At 38.8% G+C, this 27,821-nt stretch overlaps 1 protein-coding gene across 3 annotated transcripts in view; it reads left to right on the forward strand.

Annotated features, from left to right (window-relative positions):
• Positions 1 to 27,821, forward strand: part of form3 (formin 3) — a 122,507-nt gene that overhangs the window by 79,955 nt on the left and 14,731 nt on the right. For 2 of the 3 annotated variants that reach the window (XM_065236143.1, XM_065236144.1), the window contains exons 3-5: positions 4,869 to 5,159; positions 5,404 to 5,563; positions 19,948 to 19,981. In XM_065236143.1, coding sequence (XP_065092215.1) covers positions 4,932 to 5,159; positions 5,404 to 5,563; positions 19,948 to 19,981 — 422 coding nt within the window. In that variant the 5' untranslated portion in view covers positions 4,869 to 4,931. Of the gene's footprint in view, positions 1 to 4,868; positions 5,160 to 5,403; positions 5,564 to 19,421; positions 19,664 to 19,947; positions 19,982 to 27,821 lie in introns of those variants that run through there. The other variant, XM_065236146.1, reaches the window with a different exon arrangement.

A 27,821-nucleotide genomic window follows, 5' to 3' on the forward strand; every position in this document is an offset into this window, starting at 1 on the left:
CTTTTCATATGGAACTGTTATTCGATTATGGATAGTATATATTACCCCATTCATGTAAAAATTAACTTATACAACTTGAACCAAGATTATTCAGCTATTAAACAGGTGTAATATAATAGAATAAGTGTAGCCAAGAGTAATATCCCAGGTACAATTTCCACTTTTATTGCTGTTTTAAAGAATTCTACAAATCTAAATCAGGGGCTTTGTACTTATAGAACCCAAATTGTTACTTGGGATGTTCCGTTACGAGCGGAAAGCTTTCAATTCCTTTCAACCAAAACATACTAGTAGTCAAAGAAGATAGCTAAAAACAACAGATTCATTCATAAGCACTTGCACCAAAACACATGTAAACGATTGCAGATAGCACGAACCTATTAAAATTTCATAATTCAATTCTCGCAATCCCAGTGAACCCTACTAGTCAGTGCATAACCATCTGTCTCTACTCAAGACGACAATCGCACGACTATGTCGTCTCTTGATTCAATTAAATTTTTAACACATTCGATTACTGATGTTCCAGACAGTCTGTGTCTCCTGCGCACGCAGCGCAGTCATCACTTTTAATGATCTCCGGAATACTGTCACATACTCTCGTTGCCATACGGTGCTGCCGGTGCACGTATATTATATATATATATAGTCCGGGAAGTGGCAGACGTGTTTGTTCATCAATCAATCGCCACCATATTGCATCCTGGACTGTGTGAATAGATAGGGTCGAGCAAAAAAAAAAACTGAATCCAGAGTGCGTCCGGAGGGCAGACACGCGATTCATCTTTCAAGCGGCTGGCATTGATGATCTTTCTTTATTCGAAGAAATCTAACGCCTCTCAACTACCATAGCCACCATCCAGCCATTAAGTACTGTGAAACGTATGAAAGTGAAAAGCAGAATTCTCGGTCGACAGCAACTCCAGAAGTGCTGGTTTTAATGGATTTGATTACGACCTGATGCGTCTGGCGCGAGTCAATTCTTTTAATTTTATTGATCTTAAGTCTTCAGTGGGATGCTATTAGTTTATGGTGTAATAGAAAATGATTTGAAGAGCATTCAGTAATGAGTCATGGATGCAGTTTTATGAGCAATTTATATGCAGAAAATATGATTTGTGGCAATCGTGTGCGGCACACTATGGAAAAGGAAGTATTAAGCCTTTGGCGCATAGAAACTAATTTGGTAACACATCCACATGACCAAATCGGTAAGGTCGTGCCGTGCGGTGCGGTGCGAAGAGACACACCTTCGAACTGAAGCATAAAAACACCTTAGCAAACATTGTTCACAGCTCTCGCTGTGCCATAAATTCCGCTTTTCTAAAACAAAAGCTCGCGCATGCATAATCCGCTGAAGCGCACTCACATGTCATTACGTTATCTAAATATTTCCTCTCAAAGTGACCGGCCTCGTATAGGTGTAGCTTAAGCAGCCCACTACATACTGAAAGTGAGAGTGCTGTTGTTATTACTATGCATTTTCGTGTCATACATTAAAGGCGTACAGTTTGGAAGCTGAACGGGCCTTCTTCGGTCGTGCGATCCGCTCCCTATCTTCATCGTGTGCTACATCAGAGGGCCGGCCGGAGGGACCAACAAGAATGTACGACGCCTGCAAAAGTACAAATGTGTGCAGTGCACACCTTCTCCTCCTGGTCCTGCTGTAGAAGGTAATGGGTACAAAACAAAGCGGGCAGTTGACAACATATCCCGCGTTGTGGGGCGTGCAATTCTTGTGCCAAGTAGACTCACGCACTTTGTTTACATAATATAGTGCAGTTGTTGGTAGCGTGCATTTGGATAATGAGCAGCTCTGGGTTGTCGATTTTGGGAATACACACGTGTCTCATTACCGACTGGCAAAACGGACATGTCAAGTGATTGTCTACCGGGTTCGTGCAGTGCGATCACATTTGAACGGACTGCAAGCAATCGATGGAAAACTGTTCTACTTGTTATTGTTTTAGTAATATATTAATTTAATTCAATCAAACCATCCACAGTTTATCTACACGAAAAACAAAAATTGCATGAACGTCAATTGTAGGTGTGTATTTATTACATACTCTGTATATGTTCTTTAGGAGAAATGTAATGACAGGACTTACTCACGGGCGTTGCCGAGTTTCGAATGCGGGTGGGGGGGGTCATTGTTTTTTTAATTGAGAATTAGGCCAGATGCCACAGGTTGAATTCCATAAGGTCCAATGTGATTAGTTCGAAGGGGTCACTAGGTCAAATGATGCTTTTTCCAGGTAACGGATTGTGCCTGTTCCGGTTTCCGAATTTAGCCAATTTGGCTTAAACTGGTTTTCAGTTTTGAAATTGATCGAAGGAAACCCTTGATGGTCTCTTTTAAGGTATTTCAGGATTTTGTCCAGGCTTTGCTAGGAGTCGCCCCACTCAGTAGTGGTTTATGGTGTCAAATGCCTTCCCGAACAGGCACAACATACTAATGTTGAAAGAAATTCCATGATTTGTCAAGTTTCTTTTATGTGATTTTCTACCAACGATTACACAAAACTGAACCAACGAAATACTATTTTTTAACGAAACGCACAAATTTTGACTACGCTCTCGTTACTTTTCTTATTTTGAAGTTCGAGTGGTAGTAAACATGATTTTAACTGATCGAACGAGGTGGTTAATTCAAAGCGACTTTGTGTTCGAATCCGAAGGTTTCTTGGTTAATGCTGCTTTCAGTCCGAAAACGTTTAGACGTCTTTCAGGGTCCAGGGAACATCCGGCGCAAGTTAGCACGTCATAAGAATATGTTAAAGAATCCATTTGAATGTGCCCTGAATGGCCTTGCTCTGAAATATATATGCACATATTTGCCCTGAAAGTATGCTTCAGTAAACTGGGAAATGATGAACTGGACTTATGATATGATGATATGGAACTAACGCTCACTGTAGAAAGACAACTGTCGGTCGACTCTGGACTATCCTCGCTGTTCGACTTGATCAAGTTTAATAACCTCTAATAGTACTCAACCTGCCATTGTATGAAGCGCCAAAAACGGTTTGGGTGAATCCGTAGGCAACATCGCCGGGATAAATGAGAATCTCCTTCCAACAACAGGATCATACCCAAACCAGGCCATCCAACAGGAGGATGTCCCAGTGAGTGGGAATAAGAGCCCGACCTCTTCTGACGAAATGTTAAAGATAGGGAGTTGGCATTTCCACTCTCCCTATCTATTTCGCTTCAATGTGGTGCCCTGGTGAACCCTCCCGTACCCAGCATATAATGTTTCATATAATAATAGAATGAAAGTTAAGAGAAAAATAAACGAAAGATCTGACCCGATATGTTGATCGCGATGATTTCGAAGAGCCATAGATATGCTGCCGCTACTTCTTCATCCGGTGTTAACAACTCTCGCCTTTCATTCCAGACACAGCAGCTTAAACCGTTAAACGTTAAAGCTCAAGGTTGCGATTAAGATTTGCGGGTTAATTTTAAATTTAGTCTGGAAAAATGTATGGGAAATGGAACAAAAGATTGATTAATAAAAGCTCAATGCTAATAGATTTTTTCGCAGAATTCAAATCGATTAGCAGTCTTGGAAAAATTTGTTCTACATAGTTATAATATGTCTGGTATGGACAAAAATGAGCAATATGCGAATTTTTTACAAGCAAACGAATATGTTTTGACGTTTCCCATCAATTTTTCCATATGAACATTAACTGCAGTTTAACGCTGGAAGTCTCTTTAATAAAGGAAAAAAATATCTTAATTGCTAATCCAACTGGAAACCAAAAACGTTTGAATTTGACACGTTCAACGTACATCGAAAAAGCAGTGGGAACAAGGGTTTGTAATCCGCTATGCAAACTTTAACCACCCTAATGAGCATGCATGCAACTAATAATTAAAAAAATCTAAATAATCAAAGAATTCATTTGAGACGACCCCCACGTAGTGGTTAGCATCCATACCCTTCACGTCAAAGACACGAGTTCAAATCTCATCCCGATTAAGTCGCGAATAACCCAAGGCTGTAACTATTTCTAACAGAAGCAAAGCATCACGCTTGAATCAAACAATGTATCATGACACAACGATGTCAACTGTTCGCACAATCTTGTGCTCCAGCCTACCAATAATATCAGACTTGACACAACAAACAGACAACTGTACAAACAAACTAGCAATTATTGATGTCATGTCGAATAGTGAGTAGCGTATGATATTCCAAAAGAGCAATCCTATCTATTTGTTTACTATGCTATAGTTACAACAATAATACAAGTGGAGGCGCATGGTCATCGTTCACACGCGGTATCTCTCTAGTAGGCATTTGATGCGCCCTGGTCAGTTTACCACGAATGCAACGCATCGATTTCGCTGATTTTTATCTACATATGCCACTTTATAGGAATCGATGTCAAGTGGCCAAGATCACAGAGCGTGGAGTGTGTTATGCGTGCATAAGTGCCTGATGTTTTTTTGAACACATTGCCGCCTGTGGAGCAAAGCGTGGTGAGAAATATTCTAAGAAGTGTGAATGAATCTGATTGCATCCTGCTCGTCTCCCAATGATTTATTTATGTTCTATTGACTTGCGACCGAACAAGCACGAGTGCAAGCTCGATATCACTGTTGTCTGTTGTAGATCACGCTTTTCGATTAGAGCTTAACGATTCGGTGCAGTAGCCAGGAGATTCTTGAACATTAACAATCTTATCAAATCCCTAGCTACGGACCTGAAGTTGATCTACAAAATACGAATCAGACTTGTTAAAAATATATCATTCACGCGCCCATTCATGTATGGCACCGAGTCTAGCTGTCTGAGATGTTTGTTTTGCCCTGACTAATAATATTTTTGTTTTCACTCTCCCTCTTTGGCACAGATTTCTGTCGAACGAACACGATTCGCAAGAAGGAGGTTTCACCAGATTTCCTCAGTCGTCACCATGACGAACGACAGCAAAGGCAGTACCGCCGGAAAGGCCGGAAAAATGGATTCCCGCATCGGTCTGGAGTACATCGTTGAAAACAGCGACTACGTCAACAAGCTGGGCCTTGCCTTGGACACCAACAACGCCACGGTGAAGAAGCAAGTGTTCGAGCTCCTATCGGCTCTGTGTGCCTACAGCTCCAACGGGTACAAGCGGGCGATTGAAACACTGGAACACTACAAGGTATGGCAACAATTCGCAACCGATCAAATTTCCCCATCAGCACTCCAGCAACCGACCTTGACTTGAAAATACCACCGGTCTCAATTACCGGTGATTTGTGCCTAATCAACCCATTAATTTCAATCTCTTTCCCTCCTCGCTTTCATGCAAATCTCCTCCGATCTTTGGACACCGAACGCCCGGTGCAAAATTTCGTACCCAAACCAACCCAACCCGAAACACGGAACGGAACGACGGGGAGCAGACTATCAAAGGCGAGCGCTATCGACTTAATATAGTTGTCGTGGAGCTAGACAAAACAACCTCGGCCGAGTATCAAATTGCGTTATTAGCGTTTATAAATTGTGTTATAATATCGGCAGCCACGCTGCAGGATCGGATACGAATGCGAAATGAATTTATAGGTGAGTATTTGATTTATTTGCAGTCCGAAGGGGGCACGGGGTCTTTGCGGACAAAATACCTAACTGTGAAATGGCATGACTGACCGAATGCTGGAGACTTTACTTGACTTGACTTGGCAAAGACGAAGACGCAAGTGCGCGCTCACACGAGAGGTGGATTTCAAGACACGTTGAGAACTTTGTTTCTGTTTGTTTTGTGTGCATTGGCACATTCCAACGGATGCAGGTCCAAGAAAAGGAGTGCTGTATGTTTGTTTATGGTTTGAATGTTGAATTAAGAATCAAGGCGACGACGGTGATGCGTATCGCAGGAAGTGGGAGAGATTTTTTTTTCTAAAGAAGCAGGTTTAGGTATTTATGTTTAACCCATTTAGGGTGTTTCAAAATTAAGAAACACCAGAGCAATTCCCAGCTTAAACTTCTCGTATTTTGATGATACTGTTCACATGTGTTTGGTATGGGAGATCATGCAGAGAACCAATTAGGGGCTGTCCATAAACTACGGGGACAGTTTATTGGGGGTTGGCAAGTGTCATTGGCCTACACAAAAAATGTATGGACAGCTCCTTACGCACACAGCCACTCATAATCTGTCTACGTGGTTTTTGGGCAGCCCTTAGATTTTGTAGGAAAAATATACACGGAAAACAAAACAAAATCTAATTTGCCACTTTTGTGATATTTTGAAAATTATTTCGGCAAGATATAGGGTAGAGAACTACTTCGGCCTAATCGCCCTTTTTGGGCCTATCGAGCAGAAAACTTCAAATAAATCCATGATTTCAGAGTTAACAAGCCAATTTTGCGTTTGGTGCGATACTTTAGTTAATAAGCTACGGAACGAAGTCAATGAGAACGCGTGATAAGAAGGTTTGCACCCATTATTCCCAAAAACAAAAGAAGCGCTCCGACCGAATCAATTTTTATCTTAATCCGATAGCCCGAAGTGAATTCATTGGCGTTTCAAAGCGTTAAGCCGAGTTTAAAATCCGTAGGCCGAGTTTGACGTCAAGAAACAGTGTTAGAATTTTGACAATATCTCAACGATTGGTTTTTCTTTATCAAATATTACGTTACATACGGAAAGGTAAATACATTTGGAAGCCATCAGTAATAATGACATTCCGTTTGGTGCTAAACTGCGCTAGATTAGAGTTGTGCTTAATAGGCCGGAAATGAAGTATTTAACCCTATTTCATGATAATACGCTTTCCCATAACTTACACCGTGTTCAGACTAGGGCAGCGTTCCTCACTCTATATGTTGCGACCCACCGATTAACAGTGGGGAAAATAGCCATGAATTTTTGAGTAAAATCGATTTGTTGGGCTACCCTAACTTGGAAATGGTCACTCTAATGACAAAATAATAAAAAATATGGGTCTAATATTTTGCGATAAGGAACAAATTGAATTCCGTTATAATTGCTTATCTTTTGACAGATACGCGTATTTCGTCTACTACTTGCAGACTTCATCAGTGCCAAGTACTCAACACCACTACAAAACTAAAATTTTTACGAAATTCTGAGGACCACTATATCGTTTTGCTATGGAACGGCTGTATAGTGGTTTTTAGTCTTTGTATAATGACAGAGAGAAGGATTAGTAATTTCTATTTAATTCCACTACCTATACAGGCATTCCACTAAGACGCCCACATTCATCAGGATTTAGTCTTTGGATAGTTCATCAGGGATTAGATGGCGTAGGGTAGGGCCTTAAAAGTAGCCCATCGTATGTGAAAAAATGTGGAGATTCGAATGATGATGGTCCACTTACTGAAGGGTCCATTTTGCCTAAAATTCTCTTAATTTAGGAAGGAAATTTGAATTATCATCCAAAAAATCAACATGGTGCCGTACCATTGCATAGTGGGCTAGGAATTAAACCAAGCAGAAAAAAATTACAACGCTCTGGGATTGTATCCAGTTGATTTGACGTCTTCAGTGAAGTTTCTTGGATTAGTTAGGACTATAACTTGGTGATAAAAATAGTTCAAGTTTTGGCCTCAGAGATGGCGCTGATATACAAACATTATTATTTCGCAAGATAGAAGTTTGCTATCTTCGGCAAAGTTGTAGAACGTAAAATTTTATGAAAGACATAAAATCTGTACATCTTCAAACAATTGAAATGTACGATGTTTTATAAAATTTGTCTGAAATTCCGTTTTTAGTATAATACTTTGCTCAAAAGAATACTTTTATGTTTTTTCTCGATTGGTGCTGATCAATTGAATCTTTTCTAGAGCAATACTATTTTTTGTAGTCTACTGGGAAATATAAATCACAAGAAATTTGAAACAAATATACGATATGTCGCAATTATGGAACATGTACATAAAATAGACTTTAATTCCTCAATTTTTTTTTTATATTATTATTATGGTCACTTTAACGCTCTTGGGTCATTCGTGACTTGTCTGAGGGTGAGATTTGAACTCGTGACTTTGGCGTGAGAGGTATGGATGCTAACCACTACGCCGGGGTCGCCCCCAATTCCTCAAAATATTTAAAAAGTATATTGAGATATATTTGAGATAATTGGATTTGAATCAAACACAATATTATTTTTTCATATTACATTATTATTTTCATATGATACAGATTTTCCAGCACTCTAAAAATAATAGCATTGATCTGGAAAAGATTAGATTGATCAGTACCGATTGTGATAAGATGATAAAAGTATTCCTTTGAATGAATGTTCAAATTTATTTTTTTCCTTGATTTGTTTTCCGTCGATCTTGTTTTCCATGCTGAGCACCAATGCTACCGACGCCAGGGAGGCAACTCCCACACCTGGACCCTGTCTATCGACCCATCAACTCCTATATGAACCGGAGACCAACGGCTTTACTTCCCTAGGCGTGATCAGAGATGTTATGCCTCAGAACATCCGGGCGGCGCCTACTGGGATTGAACCCAGGCCTGCTGGGGTGAGAGATAATCACGTTTACTTTTATGCCTTAACAAACTTATGATAATATTTTACGTTCTATCATCTTTTCTATCTATCTTTCTAGATTTATCAGATAGACCACCTTAATGTTATAGAAATATTTATTTGAAGCAACTTTGCTGAAGAAAGAAAATTTCTGTCTCTAACGGTTCACATTGTATACTGTTTTTTTTTTTTTTTTTTAAATAACCTAGGGTGAACCTTGAAAAATCGTATTTTTTTCAATTAACTTTTCGAACATTGATTTCAAGCAAATGATTTGTTGCAAACACTTTTAGAACTTTTGATGGAACGCATTTTTTTCTGAAGCAACTAAGTTATTCGTATGACACGTTTCTACTAGCGACTGAGAACACCTCTGCATCCCCACATCCATCCCGAGAAGGGAATTAATGTAAGCGGAAAGGTAGCAGATCAGAAGTCACCATGGTATGCGATCTGATCGTTTGTTTGCGTTGTGACCCTAACAACTCTACATAACGAATGAGCTGGAGATCAGCAAGCAAGCAAAACTGGTCGTCACTGGGCCACCAAACCCCGTACTGTGTAAGCATATAAAACAATTGTAGTCGATTGTATCGTTCAGTCTCGGCGGCGACGTCAACACGTCGACGTCTGACAAAATTCATCACCACTTATTCATAGAGCCCCTTACATAAGAACAAACCATTATGACCGAAAAGTTTTTGAACCTAGATAATGGATACGCCATATTTGATTGCACCGGTATGCCGAGTTATGTCATTGTTTATTTTCTACGTTTGCTGATGCGGTTATTCCCCGAACATCTGATTCCGTTATTCTCCAAAAATGTATGTGTTCTGAAGAAGGAAGAAATCTCAGACAGTTGTAAGTAGCTCCACGGTAATTTGGAAGAATGTTCCAGAAAAAGACGGAAAAACATCCGAGGGAAGTCTGAAGTACATTCCTGAGAAAAGTAGGACCTCTTCTGGAGGAAATCGAAAAAAAAAACTACATCCAAAAAAATCGGAATTTGAAAAACTTTTGGAACAATTTGAAATAAATTTCGAGGAAAAGTAAAAAAAAAACACTTCCAAAAGAAGTCAGGAGTTTTTGAAAAATAAAAGAATCTTCTGAGAGAAGTCAAAACTTCCTGAAGAATCGGAATCAATTACCAGGGAAAGCCAAAAGGATCTCAGAAGAAACTTGCAGTAGAAGTCACTCCAGGAGAGTCAGGAAAAAGTTCCAGACGAAATTCAAACTTTGCGAGGAAGTTTGAAGAAACTTCATGGAGTATGAAAAGTTGGAAGAAACGTCCGGGATTAAACGGAAGAATCTTCAAGGGGGATTTGGTAGAAAATTCCAGAGAAAGTTGGAAGAAACTTCATGGAGAAGACGGAAGAATACTTAGAGCGAAGTTACACGAAACTTCCGGAGGAAGTCGGAATTTCCGGCAGAAGCCAGAAAAGCTTCTCGCAAGTTTCTGCGAGTAGCCTTTCTAGTTTCTGCTGGAAATTGAAAATTGGTGAATTCGAAAGTAACTTCTTGTGGAAGCTGGAAGAAATTTTCAGGAAAAATACGAGTAACTTCTGAGAGAAGTCAGAAGCAATATCCGAGGAAAGTTAAAAAAAAAAACTTCCGGGAGAAGTTGAAAGAATCTACCAAGGGAAGTCAGAAGAAACATCTGAGAAAGGTCAGATAAAACTTCCTGGGAATTCGTACAATTACGGCCAGCGAAATCCAGTAGAATTCCTAGAAGAAAATTCCCGGGAAAGTTGGAAGAAACTTCCAGAAGAAGTTGAAATCATTTTTCGGGTGAAGACGAAAACAAAGCTTCTGGAGGAAGTAAAAAAACAACATATAAAGTCGGGGGAGCTCAATATATACAAAAAATAGGTGGTTACAACTATGTTATGCTTCATGGATTGTTGAACAGAAGTTCAATGGATCAAATTATTTTTCGATTCCAGGTAGCCAAAAAAGGCCGGGACAAACAGTTTTGGCGGTAAGCTTAAATTTGGATTAACTTTTAATACTGGACCTGATAGGATGATCAAAGCGTTAAAGTTTTCTACCACATAATAAAAAAAATACTGTCGTATGTAATACAAGTACTGTAACAGTAACTATTCTATTTATAGGACAATGGCCGGATATGAGTTAATAAAGTTCTAAAGTTCTCTTATACTTCAAAAGTAGTGAAGTAGATCTTCCTGATGACCGATGTCAATAATTTGTGTTTTGAAGGAGAGGCTGTTCGTAAGCATCCAACAAAGGTCCCTTTTGAAATGTTTCGCGCAAGGTGAAGGATTTTTGAAAGATTTTCGGAAATACAATCATCTAGCAATTATGGATCATTTCCATTGTATATACGATGTACTGAGTGATACATAATTAATATTAGCATATAAAAACTTTACAAAACGAACACACACCTTCAGTCACAACTTTTTTGTCTAAGCTGGATGCTTTCTTCGTTAAGTATCAAGCTAAATTTGTAAGTAACATAGCAAAATGTATGAACAATAGATTTGAAGTATAGTGAAATTTTTCAAATTGATTATGCAAATTTTTTAATTGATTATGCACATTGGTAACATGTAAGACAAAGTTCAATATGACTGGTCGTTTTTCGACGCACAACTTAACACATTTTGTTCTAATTTAGTGATCTGGCAAGTTCAAAGGGGTCTCCCTTAGCTCAGTCGGTACAAAGCAAAACCATGATGGAGGTGGCTGGGTTCGATTCCCGGTGCCGTCTGGGAATTTTTCGGGTTAGAAAATTTCTCGACTTCCCTGCCACACAGTGGACGTGCATCTAGAACACTAAGTTGAGAGCACACAATAAGCTAAAATGCGATAAGCAATAATCTTGAAATTCAAAGAAGAAGAAGAAAAAGAAAAAGAAAATTTCAAAGATAAGAGCTTTATCTTAAATGCTTCCACATATGTGTATGTTGAGAGTCCCATGGAAAAAAATAATAAAAATATTCACTTGTTTACGTAAGAAAAAATAAAGACAGAAGCATGCGTTAGTGCGTTTTTTGTAACAACTTACTTTGAATGTTCATTGATAAGTTATGGGTTTTACAATAAATAATTTAAGAATTACATAATTTTGTTTAGATCATAATCTTCACATAGAATAAATAATACGGATACAACGTAAAATGAAAAGGTTACGAGTTTTTTTTTTTGGTGTCCGTTTTATAAAGTGAACAGTTCTTCGGGTGTCAGTATTTTCGAAATTCTTCCAAAAATCGAAGAAATTCCACGTAACATTTCAAAGGGCCTACCTTTGTTGGTGCTTTATTAGCAGCATTTCTTGTAAAGACCAAAAATTGATATAGTCATACGGAAAACTCACTTTGTTGATATCGAGTTACGGAGTTAAATTTTCATAACTTGTATAGGAAAATTTGATGAAGTAACCTGGATTTGCACCGAGTTAGGAAGTCCAAATGAACTGACACAATAGGTCATACGACGAAGCAGCAATAAACGTATCGTAATTCATATGCATACAGCAACTGCAACTTGATAATGATCGATCAACCAAAAATTAAAATTCATTATCTTTCAACGTACCGATTTTCAAAAAATATTGGTCAACGATAGCCTTCGTGTGTAAGCTATGAGCCAACCACTTCTATTATTCGCACATTTTCAATCCAATCAATACGTCATACATCAATTCATAAATTCGCAATCACAACTGCAAGTACAATGCCGCACAAAGCGACTTTGACCCACCAAAAAATAAGGCACGTTCGAATAGTATCATCGATACGAGCAACATAGTCATTCATAGCCCCCCTGTCGCTCCAAATGCGCATGACGTTTTGGGTGATTTATGGGCTAATTTTTAAGGTCTCTACTTTTATTTTTATAGCGACGAACAAATTTGTCGATGGCGGTTGCGTGTTGCTCAATTTGGTCTTGGTACTTTGCATATATACATAATGATTGCCAACCTTCCAACACTAGGAGATGAAAGACGCTAATCTTGATTCTTTTGATTGGGGTGAGTTGAACTTGAACCGTTGCTGTTCGCGTCCACTAATGATGAGACTGCGCGGGGATGCGGGTTTTTATATGTCATTGAATCAACGGGGGGAACATTTACAGAGACTCGTTATCATTCTTATCACGGTTGAACAAAACTGCGCCACTCTAGACCATCGATAAGAGGCACATAGGTAAACATCGCGTAGCGTCTCTTACACATTGCAGTGTTTGATGTGTGTACATTTTTTTATCTAGGCGACCTTGTTAAGGACACCGAATTACACGGAGAGAATTTGGATCCAATACTTGTATGATTGAAGAGCTTTGAGTGGGTTGGTTTATTTCCTTTAAATTCCGTTATAATTGCTTACCTTTTGACAGATACGCGTATTTCGTCTACTACTTGCAGACTTCATCAGTGCCAAGTACTCAACACCACACCACTTGTATGATGCCTAAACTGCTGATTTTTGCACACGAAAAAAGTTGGTACCCTCTTACTTGTTTTGATACCTTATTTTTTAGGTTACAAACTGTTCACAGTACCGTAAGGGGGCTCAACTTTTTTCGTGTACAAAAATTGGGATGCATGGCATCGATGACTGTAATAGTAGCTTGTTTGAAAATAATTCCATACCTATGCAGTCTCTCAAGTGTGTGCGACGCGCGTGAACCACTGATTACTGCTCGATATTGTCCAAAATTAAAGATGATACTGATAGCGGTTCCTCAAAGGCCAACTAGGTATAATATAATCATTGGTCAGCCGGCCAGCCTGCGGGCAAAATTAATCGCGGTACAAAATAGATAACGCAAAAAGGCAATAAACCCGATTCTTGAAAACAAATGCTGAAGCTATCAAAGTAGTTCTGTTATGAACTTTATAATTATCATCGATATTCGTTCGTTCAATTCGTATTATCAGTGGTCAGTATTGCCATATCGGGAACTTTACGTTAACCTTCGACTTAATGTATATTTAGGAATTCTCAAGTTCTGGTAGCATTCGTATATTGTGGAACAAACCAGATGGTGTTTCTGCAATTAAGATTATCGGTGATGATTTTTCTTCTCACTAATGTCGCAGACAAATTAATCCTTTCCGTGTGCAGATAAAATATGACTACGCAAATAACGCACCAAGCACCACAGCCTTGTACCCCTGTAAGAACCTGTGGTCCGACACACTCAGATTGTAATCAAATACTCGTCGCCAGTTTCAAGCCATTACATTACTTGGTCGGTTGCTTGATACGTGAGATATATGGAACAGCATTCCCCAACCTGTACCTACACCGCCCGGTACGTGTACGACATAACGACAAGCAGTAAAGATCACATGCTGCTGGCACTAGGTCCCTAATGCCAATTTTTCCATCAGCCACCAGTGACTGCATACTATACAAGTACTACCGGTTCACGTTAATGTGGCGCAATTTGTGACCATGTCAGTTTGGGCAGGGGACCTGCGCCGAGTCGGTGTGGTAGCCTCATACGGTGCAACACAGGAGCATGGTTTAATGTCTTGTAGGTAATTTTTCAATGCGGCCACCAGTCAGCCACCGCGCCGCAAGAATTTTAGAGGGTGGTTTCGTCCTTAGGCGTCCCCTGCTCTGGCTGCAGTTTGAGGCGGGAATTAAGACAATTTATCAACGAAAATGATACTCGGTCTGCTCGGTGATGGGTCATTAATATCGCATTGACTTGTTCCAGTAATGCAATGTTCTATGGAGACTGTAGATCGTTCTGAAATGTTGAACTTATGGCATTGGTAAGGGAGGTGGGGGTAAAATTGTCAGGTACTTGATCCTTCAGTACCAGTTCCTCTCGATTATTTTAGGAATTCAAGGCACGCCCACGCAAACCAACATTACCGTCGGTTAGGGGAAGTCTTACCTTACCTGATGGTGATATTGATTTGCGTGGGCGAGCCTTGACTTTCGAAAGAAGTCATTGTTTACAAAAGCCGTTACGCCCTAATTCCAGCTCTATCTTGATATGGGAACTGACATCAAGGTCATCAATGTCAAAAAATACTCTTTTACAAATTTATGGTGGTCCTGAGAAGGACCTTTTTGTCGTGATGGTTGAGTAATGCTGAGATATTAGGCTGTTAAAAACAGATGAGGCTGGTGAGCTGTATGTTGTTTGGAATGAGGGTGACGCGCTTGGCATAGATGACCCACAGCCACTCACGAAGAGCTACTAATTCCGATCAATAGCGGTGCGACTTCTTTCTCCTTCTATGGATACTCATGTGGGCTGCCGCTCGCTGCTTGCAGGCAGCCTTGCGTTGTGTACAGGAGAACAATGTAGTGGATTACCCGGTATTTTGAATAATTTCTTGTATAATTTGCTGTCAGAAAAACAAATGACCTTCAATCTAGGTCAACTGACAACTTCTAGAATTAGCTACATGGGCTTACCCCAAGGTTCATGTTTAAGTCCCTTACTTTATAATTTCTATGTCAAAGATATTGATAACTGCTTAGATAATCTATGCACGCTTAGACAGCTTGCAGATGATGCCGTGGTTTCCATGAGAGGTCCACGTGCGGAAATCTTGCAAAGACCATTGGAAAATTCCCTAAATAATCTGTCTTTCTGGGCAAGAAATTTAGGGATCGAGTTTTCACCGCAAAAAACTGAATTGGTAGTGTTTACAAGGAAGCGGTTTCCAGCCCAACTGCGTCTAAATATTTTGGGCAGAGACATTACCCAATCTTTAACCTTCAAATACCTTGGAGTCTGGTTTGATTCAAAATGCACTTGGGGTACCCACATTACGTATTTGAAACAAAAGTGTCAACAAAGGATCAACTTTCTACGATCAATTTCCCGGACATGGTGGGGTGCTCACCCGGAAGACCTCATTAAACTATATAAAACGACTATTCTTTCAGTTCTTGAGTATGGCTCTTTTTGCTTCCTCTCGGCAAGAAAAACCCACCTAATTAAATTGGAACGCGTTCAATATCGTTGTTTACGTATTTCCCTTGGCTGTTTGCATTCAACACACAATATGAGCCTAGAGGTCCTAGCGCGCGTAAAACCCCTGCAGAACCGTTTCTGGGAGCTCTCATTAAGATTATTGATCAAATGTAGTGTCAGTAACAACCTTGTGATTGAAAACTTCGAAGAAATGCTCGAATTGAGCATCCAGTCTAGATTCGTGCGAATCTATCTTAATTATATGTCATCGGATATTAGCCTTCCTTGCTATAACCCCTCGCGTGTATGCTTTACTAACTACAGTTCCCCCATTGACTATGATCTCTCCATGAAACAGGCTATTCAAGGAGTTGCAGATCAACTTCGACCTATCTCAATTCCCCGCATTTTTGCTGAAAAGTAACAAAAAGTCAATTGCAATAGAAGATTTTTCACTGATGGATCACGCATTGATGGATCCACTGGCTTCGGCGTCTTCAATGAATACTCAACCGCCTTTCGGAAACTTCAGGAACCTTGTTCCGTTTATGTTGCTGAGCTAGCATTGGGGATGATTTCCGATATGCCCATAGACCATTACTTCATCTTCTCGGATAGTCTCAGTTCGATTGAGGCTATTCGGTCGATGAAACAAGGTAGGCACTCATCTTATTTCTTTTCAAAGGTAAGGGAGCAGATGAGCTTGCTGGTCGAAAGATCATATATGATTACCTTTGCATGGGTAGAAGAATTTCACATGATGAATTTTTCCCATTAGTACGTCAGAGTTCTCTTTTAAGTTGGCAAAACGATTGGACAAGTAATTCTCTTGGGCGGTGGTTACATTCCATTATTCCAAATGTTTCTTCGAGAGCGTGGTTCAAAGGTCTGGATGTAAGTCGGGGATTCATTCGAGTGATGTCAAGACTTATGTCCAACCACTACTCGCTAGACGCACATCTCTATAGAATAAACCTCGTTGACAGCAATATATGTAGGTGCAGAACCGGTTATGATGACATCGATCACGCAGTTTGGTATTGCCCGGGTAATGACGCCTCCAGAGCACGACTATTGGATACCCTAGTGGCCCGAGGTAGACAACCCTTCCGTGAAGTAAGAGATGTATTGGGAACACGTGATCTTCCCTACATGCAGGCGATCTTCGAATTCCTTTGTTTGTCTGATGTTAGAGTTTGATGTGACCATCCCATCCTTTCCAAACAATTTCCCGCCATTGTGTCCCAGTCTTATTATCCTCCTGTTCCTGTGCTACTTGCCCCTGCCCAGCCAGGATTTGGTCAACCGTCCGAGAGTAGTATCTGAAGGAGGCTTCAGAAACCAGTTTCCTACCTAGCTCCTTCCAATCGAAATTGTTACCCATTAACCTCGAGCCCGCCACGAGTAATTGGTACCCAATACTAACCTAGAACTACTGCTATTTAAAATGTAAAATCAAACATTACTGAATTTGGCTCCGCAAAGTGTCACACACGACTGAGTCTAGTAAATAAACGAACTAGTAAAAAAAAATGTTTAACGCCGAAAGCACTGCTGCTGCTGATGCCGACGACCGGACATCACCACACACGTCAATTTTCCTCAGATTTTTGAAGAAAAGCGAGGAAAATTTTACTAACTCTATGAATTGCGATTTTAAATGAAAAACTACTCATTGGCTGTGTACGATCGAAGGCGGCTCGTCCTATGGTGGTGAGTTCTGTCAGAAGCAGTACGAAACTTCTAATTAATGTTCTTATATTCGAACTAGCACTAGCTTTCGACCCTTCCATACAAATTAACGAATCAAAAAATCGTGTTTAATGCATTGGGGTTCGCGATATTTCACGAAGATCTCAAAGGGAAAGTTTTACGGGTTAGAGTGAGTTTTGGTTAAGCGTAAAGCGAGGTATTTGTTGGCAAAACATCAGGCGTTTTTTATTATTCATATTATTATTATTATTATAGTCACTTTAATACTCTTGGGTCTTTCGTGACTTGTCTGGGGGTGAAATTTGAACTCATGAGTCATGACTTCGGCGGTATGGATGCTAACCACTACGCCGGAGTCGCCCCCAGTTGCATTGAAAATAGACAAATTGAACATGAAACATGTTTATTTTTGGCCATTTTTTGAGCAAAAAGGTAGAAAATAGTACATTTACCCTATATAGTTACATTTTATCACATGAAAACTTTTCAGGGAAATTCATGTAATATCGGCTCAAAATGATCCCAAGTAACAATTTGGGTTTTATGAGGGTTCTGTAGACCATGATTTAGACTTGTAGTATGCTATAAAACCGCAATAAAACTTGCAATGTTGCTTGGGATATGAGATCCCAAAAGAAAATGTCTGACATTTAAAAATTAGTATAAATCAAAAACAAATCTATCTAATTCTGAATTTTATTAATTTCTATTCTTTTAAAAATATATCTAGGGGAATTTACATATTCTCGTCACTCTAAGCAGCGTCCGCCCTTCTATTAGAAATATGACGTGTTTATTTGTTTACATTCATCTGCTGCTTCCTACTCTATCCATTGCAATCGACAGAATTATCCAAAACGGGTTTAAAACGTTTTTATAACGTTCCAAACTTCACAAGTCAGTGAGTGAGTTTATTGTAGAAAGCCTGTTCGGCAACATTTTCATTTGAGCTGTGTGTTAACCAGCTATTCTAATTTAAATAAAAACCTTATAGGTGCTAAGTCATAAACATGAAATGAGATTTAGCTGAAAGACTAAGGCAGCGTTTAAATACATTCAGCGAAGCGTTTTGGTGAGAATATATAGCAAAATCCACGTTTAAACTTTGGTTGACGAAAACAGTCAATGTTCAATTTCTATTTTGTTTAAAATCAACGGTAAAACAGTCATTTCGTTATTTTCTTTAATAGAGTAGTTTTTTCTACAAACTTTATCAGTAAAGTGACACTTTCCTTACAAACCATGTTTTACTGTTGTTCAATGAAACCAAAGCCTTTAAATCCGTAGAATCATATTGAAAAAAATACTGTGATATAAAGTCTGGCCCGCCACCTGATATGCATTATGACATTTGGCCCGCGAAATAAAAACGTTGGACAGACCTGCTAAAGAGTATATGCAAAGGTTCTCTATGTTGGGTTGGTTGCTGTACCGTATGCGTGATAATGTTTGCACCATTAAGCACTGTCAAAATTTAAAAAAAAAATCTCAAAAATTTCGTTTTTTTTTTTAATAATCAAAGGGGGGATGTTTCTCAGAGTCTTAAACTATGTTAATCATCGATCGAGTTTCCACTTGCTGCAATTACGGCCTCCCTACGTTGGCATCTATAAACCTTAGAAACGAAATACCCTTGCGAAGCGGATTATGAGTATCAAATTTGAACCCTGCAGTAAATGGCAATCAATGTGTAGCATGACATCTAATTTGAGTCACTTCCGCTTGAATTGCTCAGATATGGTGTTTGATCAAGCAATCAGGCAGTGTCTTCTCAGATAGGGCATGCAGGGGTATGATGGATTATTACCAGTTCAAGCAAACCACTAAAACGAAATTAAAATATTAAGGAAATTGCTATCGGACGGAAATCGGAAGTCTTATAAAATATTTAATTTTTCGAAACATACATTGTAAAATCTCAAACTTCTTAACGTTTTTCAGTGTTGCTTTTTTAGATTAAGAATTAATTTATTAAAGCATAAACCCAGAAGAATTTGCGCCAATCAACCCTATATTTGGATATACCTGCATACAAATTTACCTACCTATCCCAAAGAATCACTTTCACGCCCCAAACCAAACTGGCACCTTCAGACTATGTACGTACAAGGCAAAAAAATCCTTGCTCATATCAGGTAAATCTTTTTTTTTTATCTTGCTTCTCTTATCACCCTATGACCACTAATCAAGTACTCATCATCTGACGTAGTCTTCTGTCCAGTACGGCACGAAAGCAGGGTCTTCCACACGGTCTGCGCTGGTAGTTTCTATACAAACTCGGACAGAGTCGGGTGCGCTCGCGTGTGAACTAAACCGTACCCTTGAACGAGTAATTCAGAAGGACCATATGTTTAATTCGATTTTGTTTTGGCGATAAACGATGTGAATGCACAAAACAAAATGACTGTGATGCAACAGATAACCGTGTCCGTAGCGATGACGGATTTAAACGCCGACAAGTTTGGAGGTGTAGTGAAAATTCAGAATCATTTGGAGAAACCGTTCTTAAGTGACTCAATTTCGTGTGAGTGTAATTATTTTCGAATCGTCCACCAATATCACTAGTGGATGAAGAATAATCTTTTTCTGAGGACGATTTGTGCATACGTGACTGAAGAGGTGTAGCAACTTGAATTCCGCGATTAGTGCTTTGCGCAGTAAAAATTGTAAAGCAGCACAAATCGAATAATAATTAGTGGCTAACCACGGACGACCTGAACGAGCTAACTAGTGCATAAAGAAGCAAGTGGGCCGAAAATTAATGTTCATTTCTCATCTCTGTTTCTCTTCGTCTCCTTCTTTTTCCAGGTTTAAATTTACTACCAGTATTAAACAATCTCAGGTGAGTGTTCTTTAATGTTGTTTTGTGATTTAATTTCCAGTATATGGATGGTAGCAGTGTTAATTGTGGAGACTCGGTCTGAAAGGCATGTTACAACCAGGGGAGTATATGATATCTCTATACATCTGAGAAGTGTGATTTTTTAAGCCAATTTAAAATGCGCATTAATAAGAGCTCGGCCCCCTTGAGAGGTTCGTCACATATCCGGACAAATCGAAATCGGTTCAGGCGAGAAAAATAAATTTAAAAAATGTGTTTCTAGACTTTTCAAGATATCACGAAAATCAATCCCGAAATGGACAAATTAGGGCTTCAGTCGCGTTGACGATTTCTGTATTTACCTTTAATCATCGTCTCCGCAGTAGATAAAAGAACCAAAGACGATTGCACACTCTGCATGTTCAATGTCTCAATTTATCACGATTTTTCAGATAAGATACAAGTACGCTATCGAAATGGCAACAGTAAAAATGTGACTCAAATTTACACTGACTGATGAGGTTGACTGCGGAGAAACCCTTTCGATTGATTAGAACGTAAACAAACAACGACCAAACCTGCATTGTTAGTTACAGTTCGTTTTTGTTTTTGTTTTCACATTTTCCGACTAATGAAATTCGTAATGGGACGAACGAACAATAGAACAATGTCTAAAACTCATTTAGCCAGCGGCTCAGAAATTCATCACGACGGATTATGCTAGCTTTTCACTGATAAAGGCTCTCAACCAAAAATAGAACCTTTCAGATAAAATCAAAAAATTAACCGATTGTAACTGTCACGGCCAAACCCTATGTCATGATGGGGGCAAACATTTTCTGTATTGACTAGCATGGTCTGATGCCGCATCTATTCTGCCGTGTGAAGTGCACATGCGCAAGCAACACGTGCTATGGCAAAGCAGCCTGCCTACGGATCTCGGAACTTTTCCGATGGGAATCTCTCGCAATATGGCTTCAAGTAGGAAAATCTTCACACTCTCGCTCTCTCTCTCACGCAAAGCTCGAATGGATTCATTTCTTCGATACACACTGCCACCGACAGTAGCCGGCAGCTTTGACGGTTGGTCTTTTTTAGTTGCTAGCTTAATGGGGTGATTAAAACATAATAAATAGCTCACTCATAGGAGCATGATAAAAGCGGAGCTTGGGCGCTCAAGTACAATGCAAGAAAAGTTATAGATGAATGAAAATGTTCAGTACTCTTTATTACGGAAACACCCCCAGACGAATGCATTCGTTCGTCCCTTCAATATGAGGCTAGTATAAAAATGTTATGCTTTTCTGCACATTCGATTGCCGTCAATGGATGGCAATCGATGTCCGTCGGTGATTGGTACTAGATTGCGGAACAGAGACCGACGTTAAATAAAGGAAAGAAGACATTTGGTTCCTAAATTGCAATCAGTTATGAATATTTAAATAAGACCATATGACGAAATATAAACATGTTCCCTACATATATTTTGGATTGAGGACTGAAGAGATGATTGAAGAATCAAAGTGACGATTGACTTACAGATGGCGAGTGGGTGAAAATGGTAATGACGTTTTGATATCTGTCAAATCGTATGAATTTTTTTTTTTAGTACATCGTCGTTTTTGTAAATGCGGATCCAAAAACCAGGTGTCGCATGACCAGTTTTGGCTTTGCTTTGATTCATCAATTACTGCCACAGTTATTAATTGTGAGCTTTCGGTACCTTTACAAATGCCTGAAATTATGTGTCGTATGGAAAGCACAATGATACTATATGCCCAGGGAACTCGAGAAATTTTCCAACCTGAAAAATTCATAGAACGGACCGAGAATCGAAGTAGGCTCCTCCGGCTTGGTAAGTCTGTACCTTAAAAAAAAGTACCTTAACCGACAAGAATATCTGAGACTATTCCTCAGAACGCTAAAAAAAGCAAAAACAAAATTAAGATACATTACATACATTTTGCGCCTATTGTTAGTGAAATTTCACAATGGGACGCGAATATCTCGCGATAAGAACATTATTAGCCAATAAATTATCTGTACATCTTTTATTTACGTATTATGTGCGTTTTGTGGACACACATTCATCATTTTGCATAAGAAAAAGGGACGTTTCTGTGGTGGGAAAAAAGTGCTTTCCCTATAACATATTACAAATTTCAGTAACTTGCCCTGAAGAAAACCGGACGGTACATCTAGGGGAAACAACCCTATTGTTGCGGTACGTTAGCAGCGTTAGAAGCCTATTGTTGTGTATGGAGGTAGGCAATAGGCTTCTAACGCTGCTAACGTACCGCAACAATAGAGCTGTTTTCCCTATTTATGCTTTTAGACTAACCTTATCTCGTGCATGGAGAATTATGCTAAGGAACGGCTTGCCCTGCTACCATAAGAAAAAAAAAGTCCGGGAAATTTAAATTGAGCCGGGCATAGCAAGCCGTTTCATAGCATAATTCTCCAAGGAGGAACTTAAAATGCTAATCTTAAAGCATTAATAGAGGTACCGTCTAATAATTTCAGTGTTTGGTATTGAAATCTGTAATCTGTGATAGGGAAATCAGTAATAGAAATAATACACTAATTGCAGTGTGACCAGTGAACCGATATTTCGATAACAAATCGGGAAAATAAATTTAGTTTCTGGACCAATTTCAAAACCCATGGACTGGATTTTCAGGATACAGTCACTTTGATGAACTAAATATTAAGAGAATTTTGAAGAAATTTTAGAAAGAAATCTGAAGATAACAACACGTTCATAGAAAAATATCAAGAGATTTGTTTTGCAGAACTCTTAGGGAGATTTCACTAGAGCTCCCAAGTCAATGGTGTGAGTTCAGAGTAGAATCTTGAGATAGTCTCCTAATAAAATTGTTATGGTTATTTTGCTTAACGAGGTGTTCCGGTATCATCCAAACTATTTGTAGAATAGTTCAATCATTTGGGTTATCATAGGTTTATGTTTTTTTTATTAGGGTCTGCAGAAAAGTGCACGACGATAGTGAAGAAGATTGCAGGTCCATTTCTAGTGAATATTCCAAATAAGTTATGAGAAGAATTTTAAAACAGTTGAGATGACCACTTTAAGGAAATTCCGTAAGAATGATTTCTCTGGAATTTTGAAAGATAATTTCAAGTTAATTCTAAAGAGAGTTACAAGAAAATTCAACGATAAATACCAAGGGGATCGAATTCCAAAACAATTCTGAGAAGAGTTTTATGAGAATTCCGCGAATAATTCCAAGGGCATATCGTGAAGAATTTCTAAAGAATGCTAAATGAATTTATAGGAGAGCTCCAGGATAATTATGCGCAGAATTGCAAGACAATTCTGAGGTAAACTGCATGGAAATTCAAAGCAGGATTCAGGGTGATTTTAAATATAATTTTGTAAGGAAGTTTCAGTGATTTCATTCGTAGCGAATCTTTGGATGAATTCCTCGAAATTTCAGGAGAGTTCTGAAACGTTATGAATAATAATGTTCAAATTTATTTTAGAGAAACTCTAAAAAAAATTTGAAAGGAAATGATTCTAAAGGAAATTTTGAGAACATTTCAGAAAAGTACAGAGTTCTGGGTGAACTTTTTCGAGGTAGTTAAAATATTAACAAATTTTGACGACTTCAAACGCAGAAACAAATGGTTACTTCCCAGGTTTTTTGTTATTTCCCGGTTGTGCGATATGCATTTAAATTAGGTATGTGATGGAATGCGATACTCACGATTTTTTCCTGGATGAAAATAACCTGAAATATTGAAAAATAAATCCGGGAAAAAATCGAGAACAAACCGCGAAATTCCTCTTCGGAATTTGCTGGACACCATGTAATTGGAAATAGTAGATGGGGGGAGAGATAGTTAAAAATTTGTTACAAGTTGTTATACGGTTGTTTCGTAACATTGATAAAATTAAAAAAAAAATGCAATTTTCACAGACCCCACCCCGTTTTATAAAAATGGCATTTTCCACGTAACGTAATATTTGAACGGGATCCAAGTGGTAAATAAAAATGTAGTCTCACTGAATATCGGTTGATACTGCTAATTTATCACAAGAATTTAACTCTTTCTACAATAATTTGTCGATCCGAGTCAAAAGGCTCCACCTCTTACCATTGGAAATATTGCTGCTGCTCAGGCGATCTGTTCACTACATTGTCCAATGCAAAAATGAGCTTCGGTACCACGACATCGTTCCTAACTTAAAGTTCATCGCACATCTGCTCAATATCATTCGATCGACTCTCCAGAAATAAGAGAGTGAGATACACAGCAAAAAATTAATTTTGATATCACATCAAATTGGATGCACTGCTATCGTGTCAAAAATATGGTGTAGTATTACTTGCCAAAAAGGACAAAATTATCATTAATACAGTGTATGAACTGTGGTCATAAAAATTACATGAGATTTTCGACATGATTGAAGTGCATCGTCTTGGATGTAATATTAAAATTTATTTTTTGCTGTTTATATATAGAAAATCGCCAGTCGGATTATATCGGGTAGGTGCAGATTGAGCTTAATGCAAACACTGCTCGTTGAAAAGGCAAGTCTCATCCCACCTCACCGTTGGTTGTTATCATTACCCCGTCCGCTGCGAGGAAGTTTTTCTGCACGACGGCAGAGTGAGGGACAAAATGTCACCTTTGTACCGCTAGCGACGATATTGCTACTGCTTGCCGCTGGCATCTTAAGTGATCCACTCACACGCCATCCAATAAGAATATGAGCGGTGGCGCGACAGCAGCGCTCTTTTATAGCTTTACAGGTTCAAGCAGAATGATGCGCAACCAAATGGTATGCGTTTATGATAACTGGGTTAGGGAAAACGTTTATCTTATGATAACCAGTGATAAAATTATCACTTTTTATTTTTAGTGTTATCAGAAGTTTTTAAATGGAAAATTGGAAAAGCATTTATTTCAGAAGACTTTTAGAGTTATTTCTTATCGATTGATGTGTTTAGATTTTAATTTATCCAGTAAATGAAAAAGTTTTAAGCGTTAAAAACCTAACGCCGTTTCGTGACGGTCGCAATTTTAGATTTTTGATTTACCCCCTGTACGTTCCCGTAAGATACAGTCTACGTAAAAAAAAATCTAAGTCAATTAGAACAAGAGCTCCAACGAACTCTTGACATTAATAATATTAGAGAATGTAATAATTCTAAAAAATCTGAATGTGAAAACAATCTCAAGGGAACTCTATCTATTATTTTTATATAACATAATAATATAATAAAACATTATTTGTTGAAGAACACAGCAACGAGAGATTTATTAGAGAATGCTGAGGAGAATCTCTAAGGAAGAATAGTAGTTGTAGTTATGGATAGAATTCTAAGGTAGCTCTGACTCTGACAATTCTACGGGGAATGCTAAGAAAATTCCTGGAAAACTCAGAAACTTAACCTGTGAAGATTTGCAACGAAATTGTCAAGGTAATTCATGTTAATTCCCTTCCGAAAGAAGATGTGACCAGAGTTTATGTTGCCTCAACATATCGTAACGACATTGGATGGGATTGTACGTAGACCCACTGAGGTGAGAAAGCAGTCACGCTTATCACTCAACCACTGGAGTCACCAAAACTTGATACTAGATTCTATGAATTTGGAAAGGACGTAATTTAAAAAGATTGCCACTGGCGTCCCAAACTCTCACTACGCCTCTGCTCTCCAAAATAGTTCGAAGAGCTGTAACTTTTCTGAATGTACATCTAGGGTGGCCACTAGATTTAAGAATGGCAATTCCCGGATTTTATCGGGTTTTTGGCGGTTGTCCAACATAATTTTCCTGGTTTAATTGAAACATTTGATAAAAATACCCCTAGTAAGATTACAAGATTTATTGAAGTTCTACAAGAGCATGACAATACCAAAACTGCTGCGTGGGATATAGATTATTTTTTTGGATAACTTTTGACCCTTAGGCCGTTCACAATGCTGAGTTTCAAAATTGTTTCAAACTACTCGGCAGTTCTAAAATTTTAAACTGTCAAAAATGATACTTCAACACGATCAGAGCAACGCACAGTTTTAAACGGTTTTTGGTATTCATCCTTACATATTTTGTTTGCTTCGGTGATTCGTAATCCAGTATCAGGTAACGAGTTCGAACCACTAGAAGAGGTCCCGGACGATTCTGCTGTCGAACATGTAAAGAAGTATGATTATTTATCGAGATCGCTGATCCCTGATGGTCTTTGAAACAATTTCTGAGCAACCTAGTATCATGGGTCAATATGTGAGAGACGTGATTTAAATTGTTGGGCAGTAGAAGATCTTCAGAATTATAGTAAATCAACCTGAAGACATGAAAACATCCTGAGAAGTTTTTGGAGATCTCTGATCACCTGAAGGCATTTGGAATATTTTCTGAGTCACCTTGTATCATGAAAGAACATCTGGGAAATGTGATTTGAATTGTTGGATAGTTTGAGATCTTCATCAGAATAGTACCTGATCAACATGAAGTCTTGAAAAAGGATAATGAGAGAGAGAAGGATTAGTATTTTCCATTTAATTCCACTACTTTATTTGCTTATCCTTGACATATACGCGTATTTCGTCTACAATGTGCAGACTTCTTCAGTGTCTTGTACTAATACTCGACTGAAGAAAAACATCGCATTTACCGAATATATATTAACAAAGGTACATTTTCATCTAGAAACTAGGTAAACTTAAATTTAATTTTCTATAGGAACAGGTACTCCGCTGCTTACTCATTGATGTGTCCTAGGTAGTAGCTTTAAAAGCCATGTGTGTCCGTTTCCTTGATCCCTGTTGAGTAAAGTTGAATTACGTTGTTTGTTGATCTCGAGGCTTTCTGCAACATCCAATTTCCATGGTGTACATACGGTTCGTAAAATCGTGATGTCCTCCGTCGATAGTTGATGGTCCTCTGTGAAGATGTGTTCTGCAACCTTTTATTTGAAATCATATGTTAGGCCTTTTTCCTCTTGCTTTTTGGCCTTATTAACCTCCGCTATATGTTCTTTAAATCTAGTTGCTAAAGTTCTCTTGGTTTGTCCTACATATACTTTGTTACAATGATTACAGCTTATTTTATATACACCTGCTTTACCTAAAACATTAACTGGGTCTTTAGTGGATCCTAACAATGATTTCAACTGGTTATGTCTACTGGTGAAATCTAAATCTAATCCGAATTGTTTTAACTGTGGTCTTAGCTTACAAGTAATATCTTGATCAAATGGAACGGACACTCGTTTCAATGGTTCAGGTGCTGCGGTGAGGGTTGTAAATAATCTCCTTTGTAGAATTCCCGCTTTTTTATCGATGATTGCCTGGATTGTGGTCTCCTTGTATCCGTTGAGTCTTGCTGTTTCGTAGATGTACTGTAATTCCTTAACCTTTCCTGTATCGCTGAGTGGAAGAGTCTGCAAAGTATAGGGGATAACTCTTTTGGTGCTTGTTGGTTTCCTGTAAATTTCGTATTCAAGCGAGGAAGATGATGACGATTCTCTGATGACTAGAAGATCTGGAAACTCGTCTTTTTCTACCTCGTGAGTGAATTTGATATCCTTGTGAATTCTTTTGATCTCATCTAAAATTTGTGGAAGGGCTTCCCGTTTAACAACAAACCTCCACCAACGGTTTGGTAATAGTCCTTTCTCCTTCAGGGTTGTCTCCAAGTTGGCCATGAAAAGTTCACACAAGAAGGGGGATAGGGGGTTTCCCATTGGGGCTCCTTTCGTCTGCTTGTAGAAGTTACCTCGGAAAGAGAAGTAGTTCTCTTCCATACAAAGGCGGGTCAGCTTAGGGTACGTCCGAACCTTGTTTATCCATGCTGCATTCTCTCGTTGTGTTAATAGCCAGTCCTCCAAATG

This window comes from Ochlerotatus camptorhynchus, unplaced genomic scaffold (assembly GCF_037179485.1).
Source record: "Ochlerotatus camptorhynchus isolate MF236.1 unplaced genomic scaffold, CSIRO-AGI_Acam_v1.1 ptg000530l, whole genome shotgun sequence".
In the NCBI taxonomy this organism is placed as follows: domain Eukaryota; kingdom Metazoa; phylum Arthropoda; class Insecta; order Diptera; family Culicidae; genus Ochlerotatus; species Ochlerotatus camptorhynchus.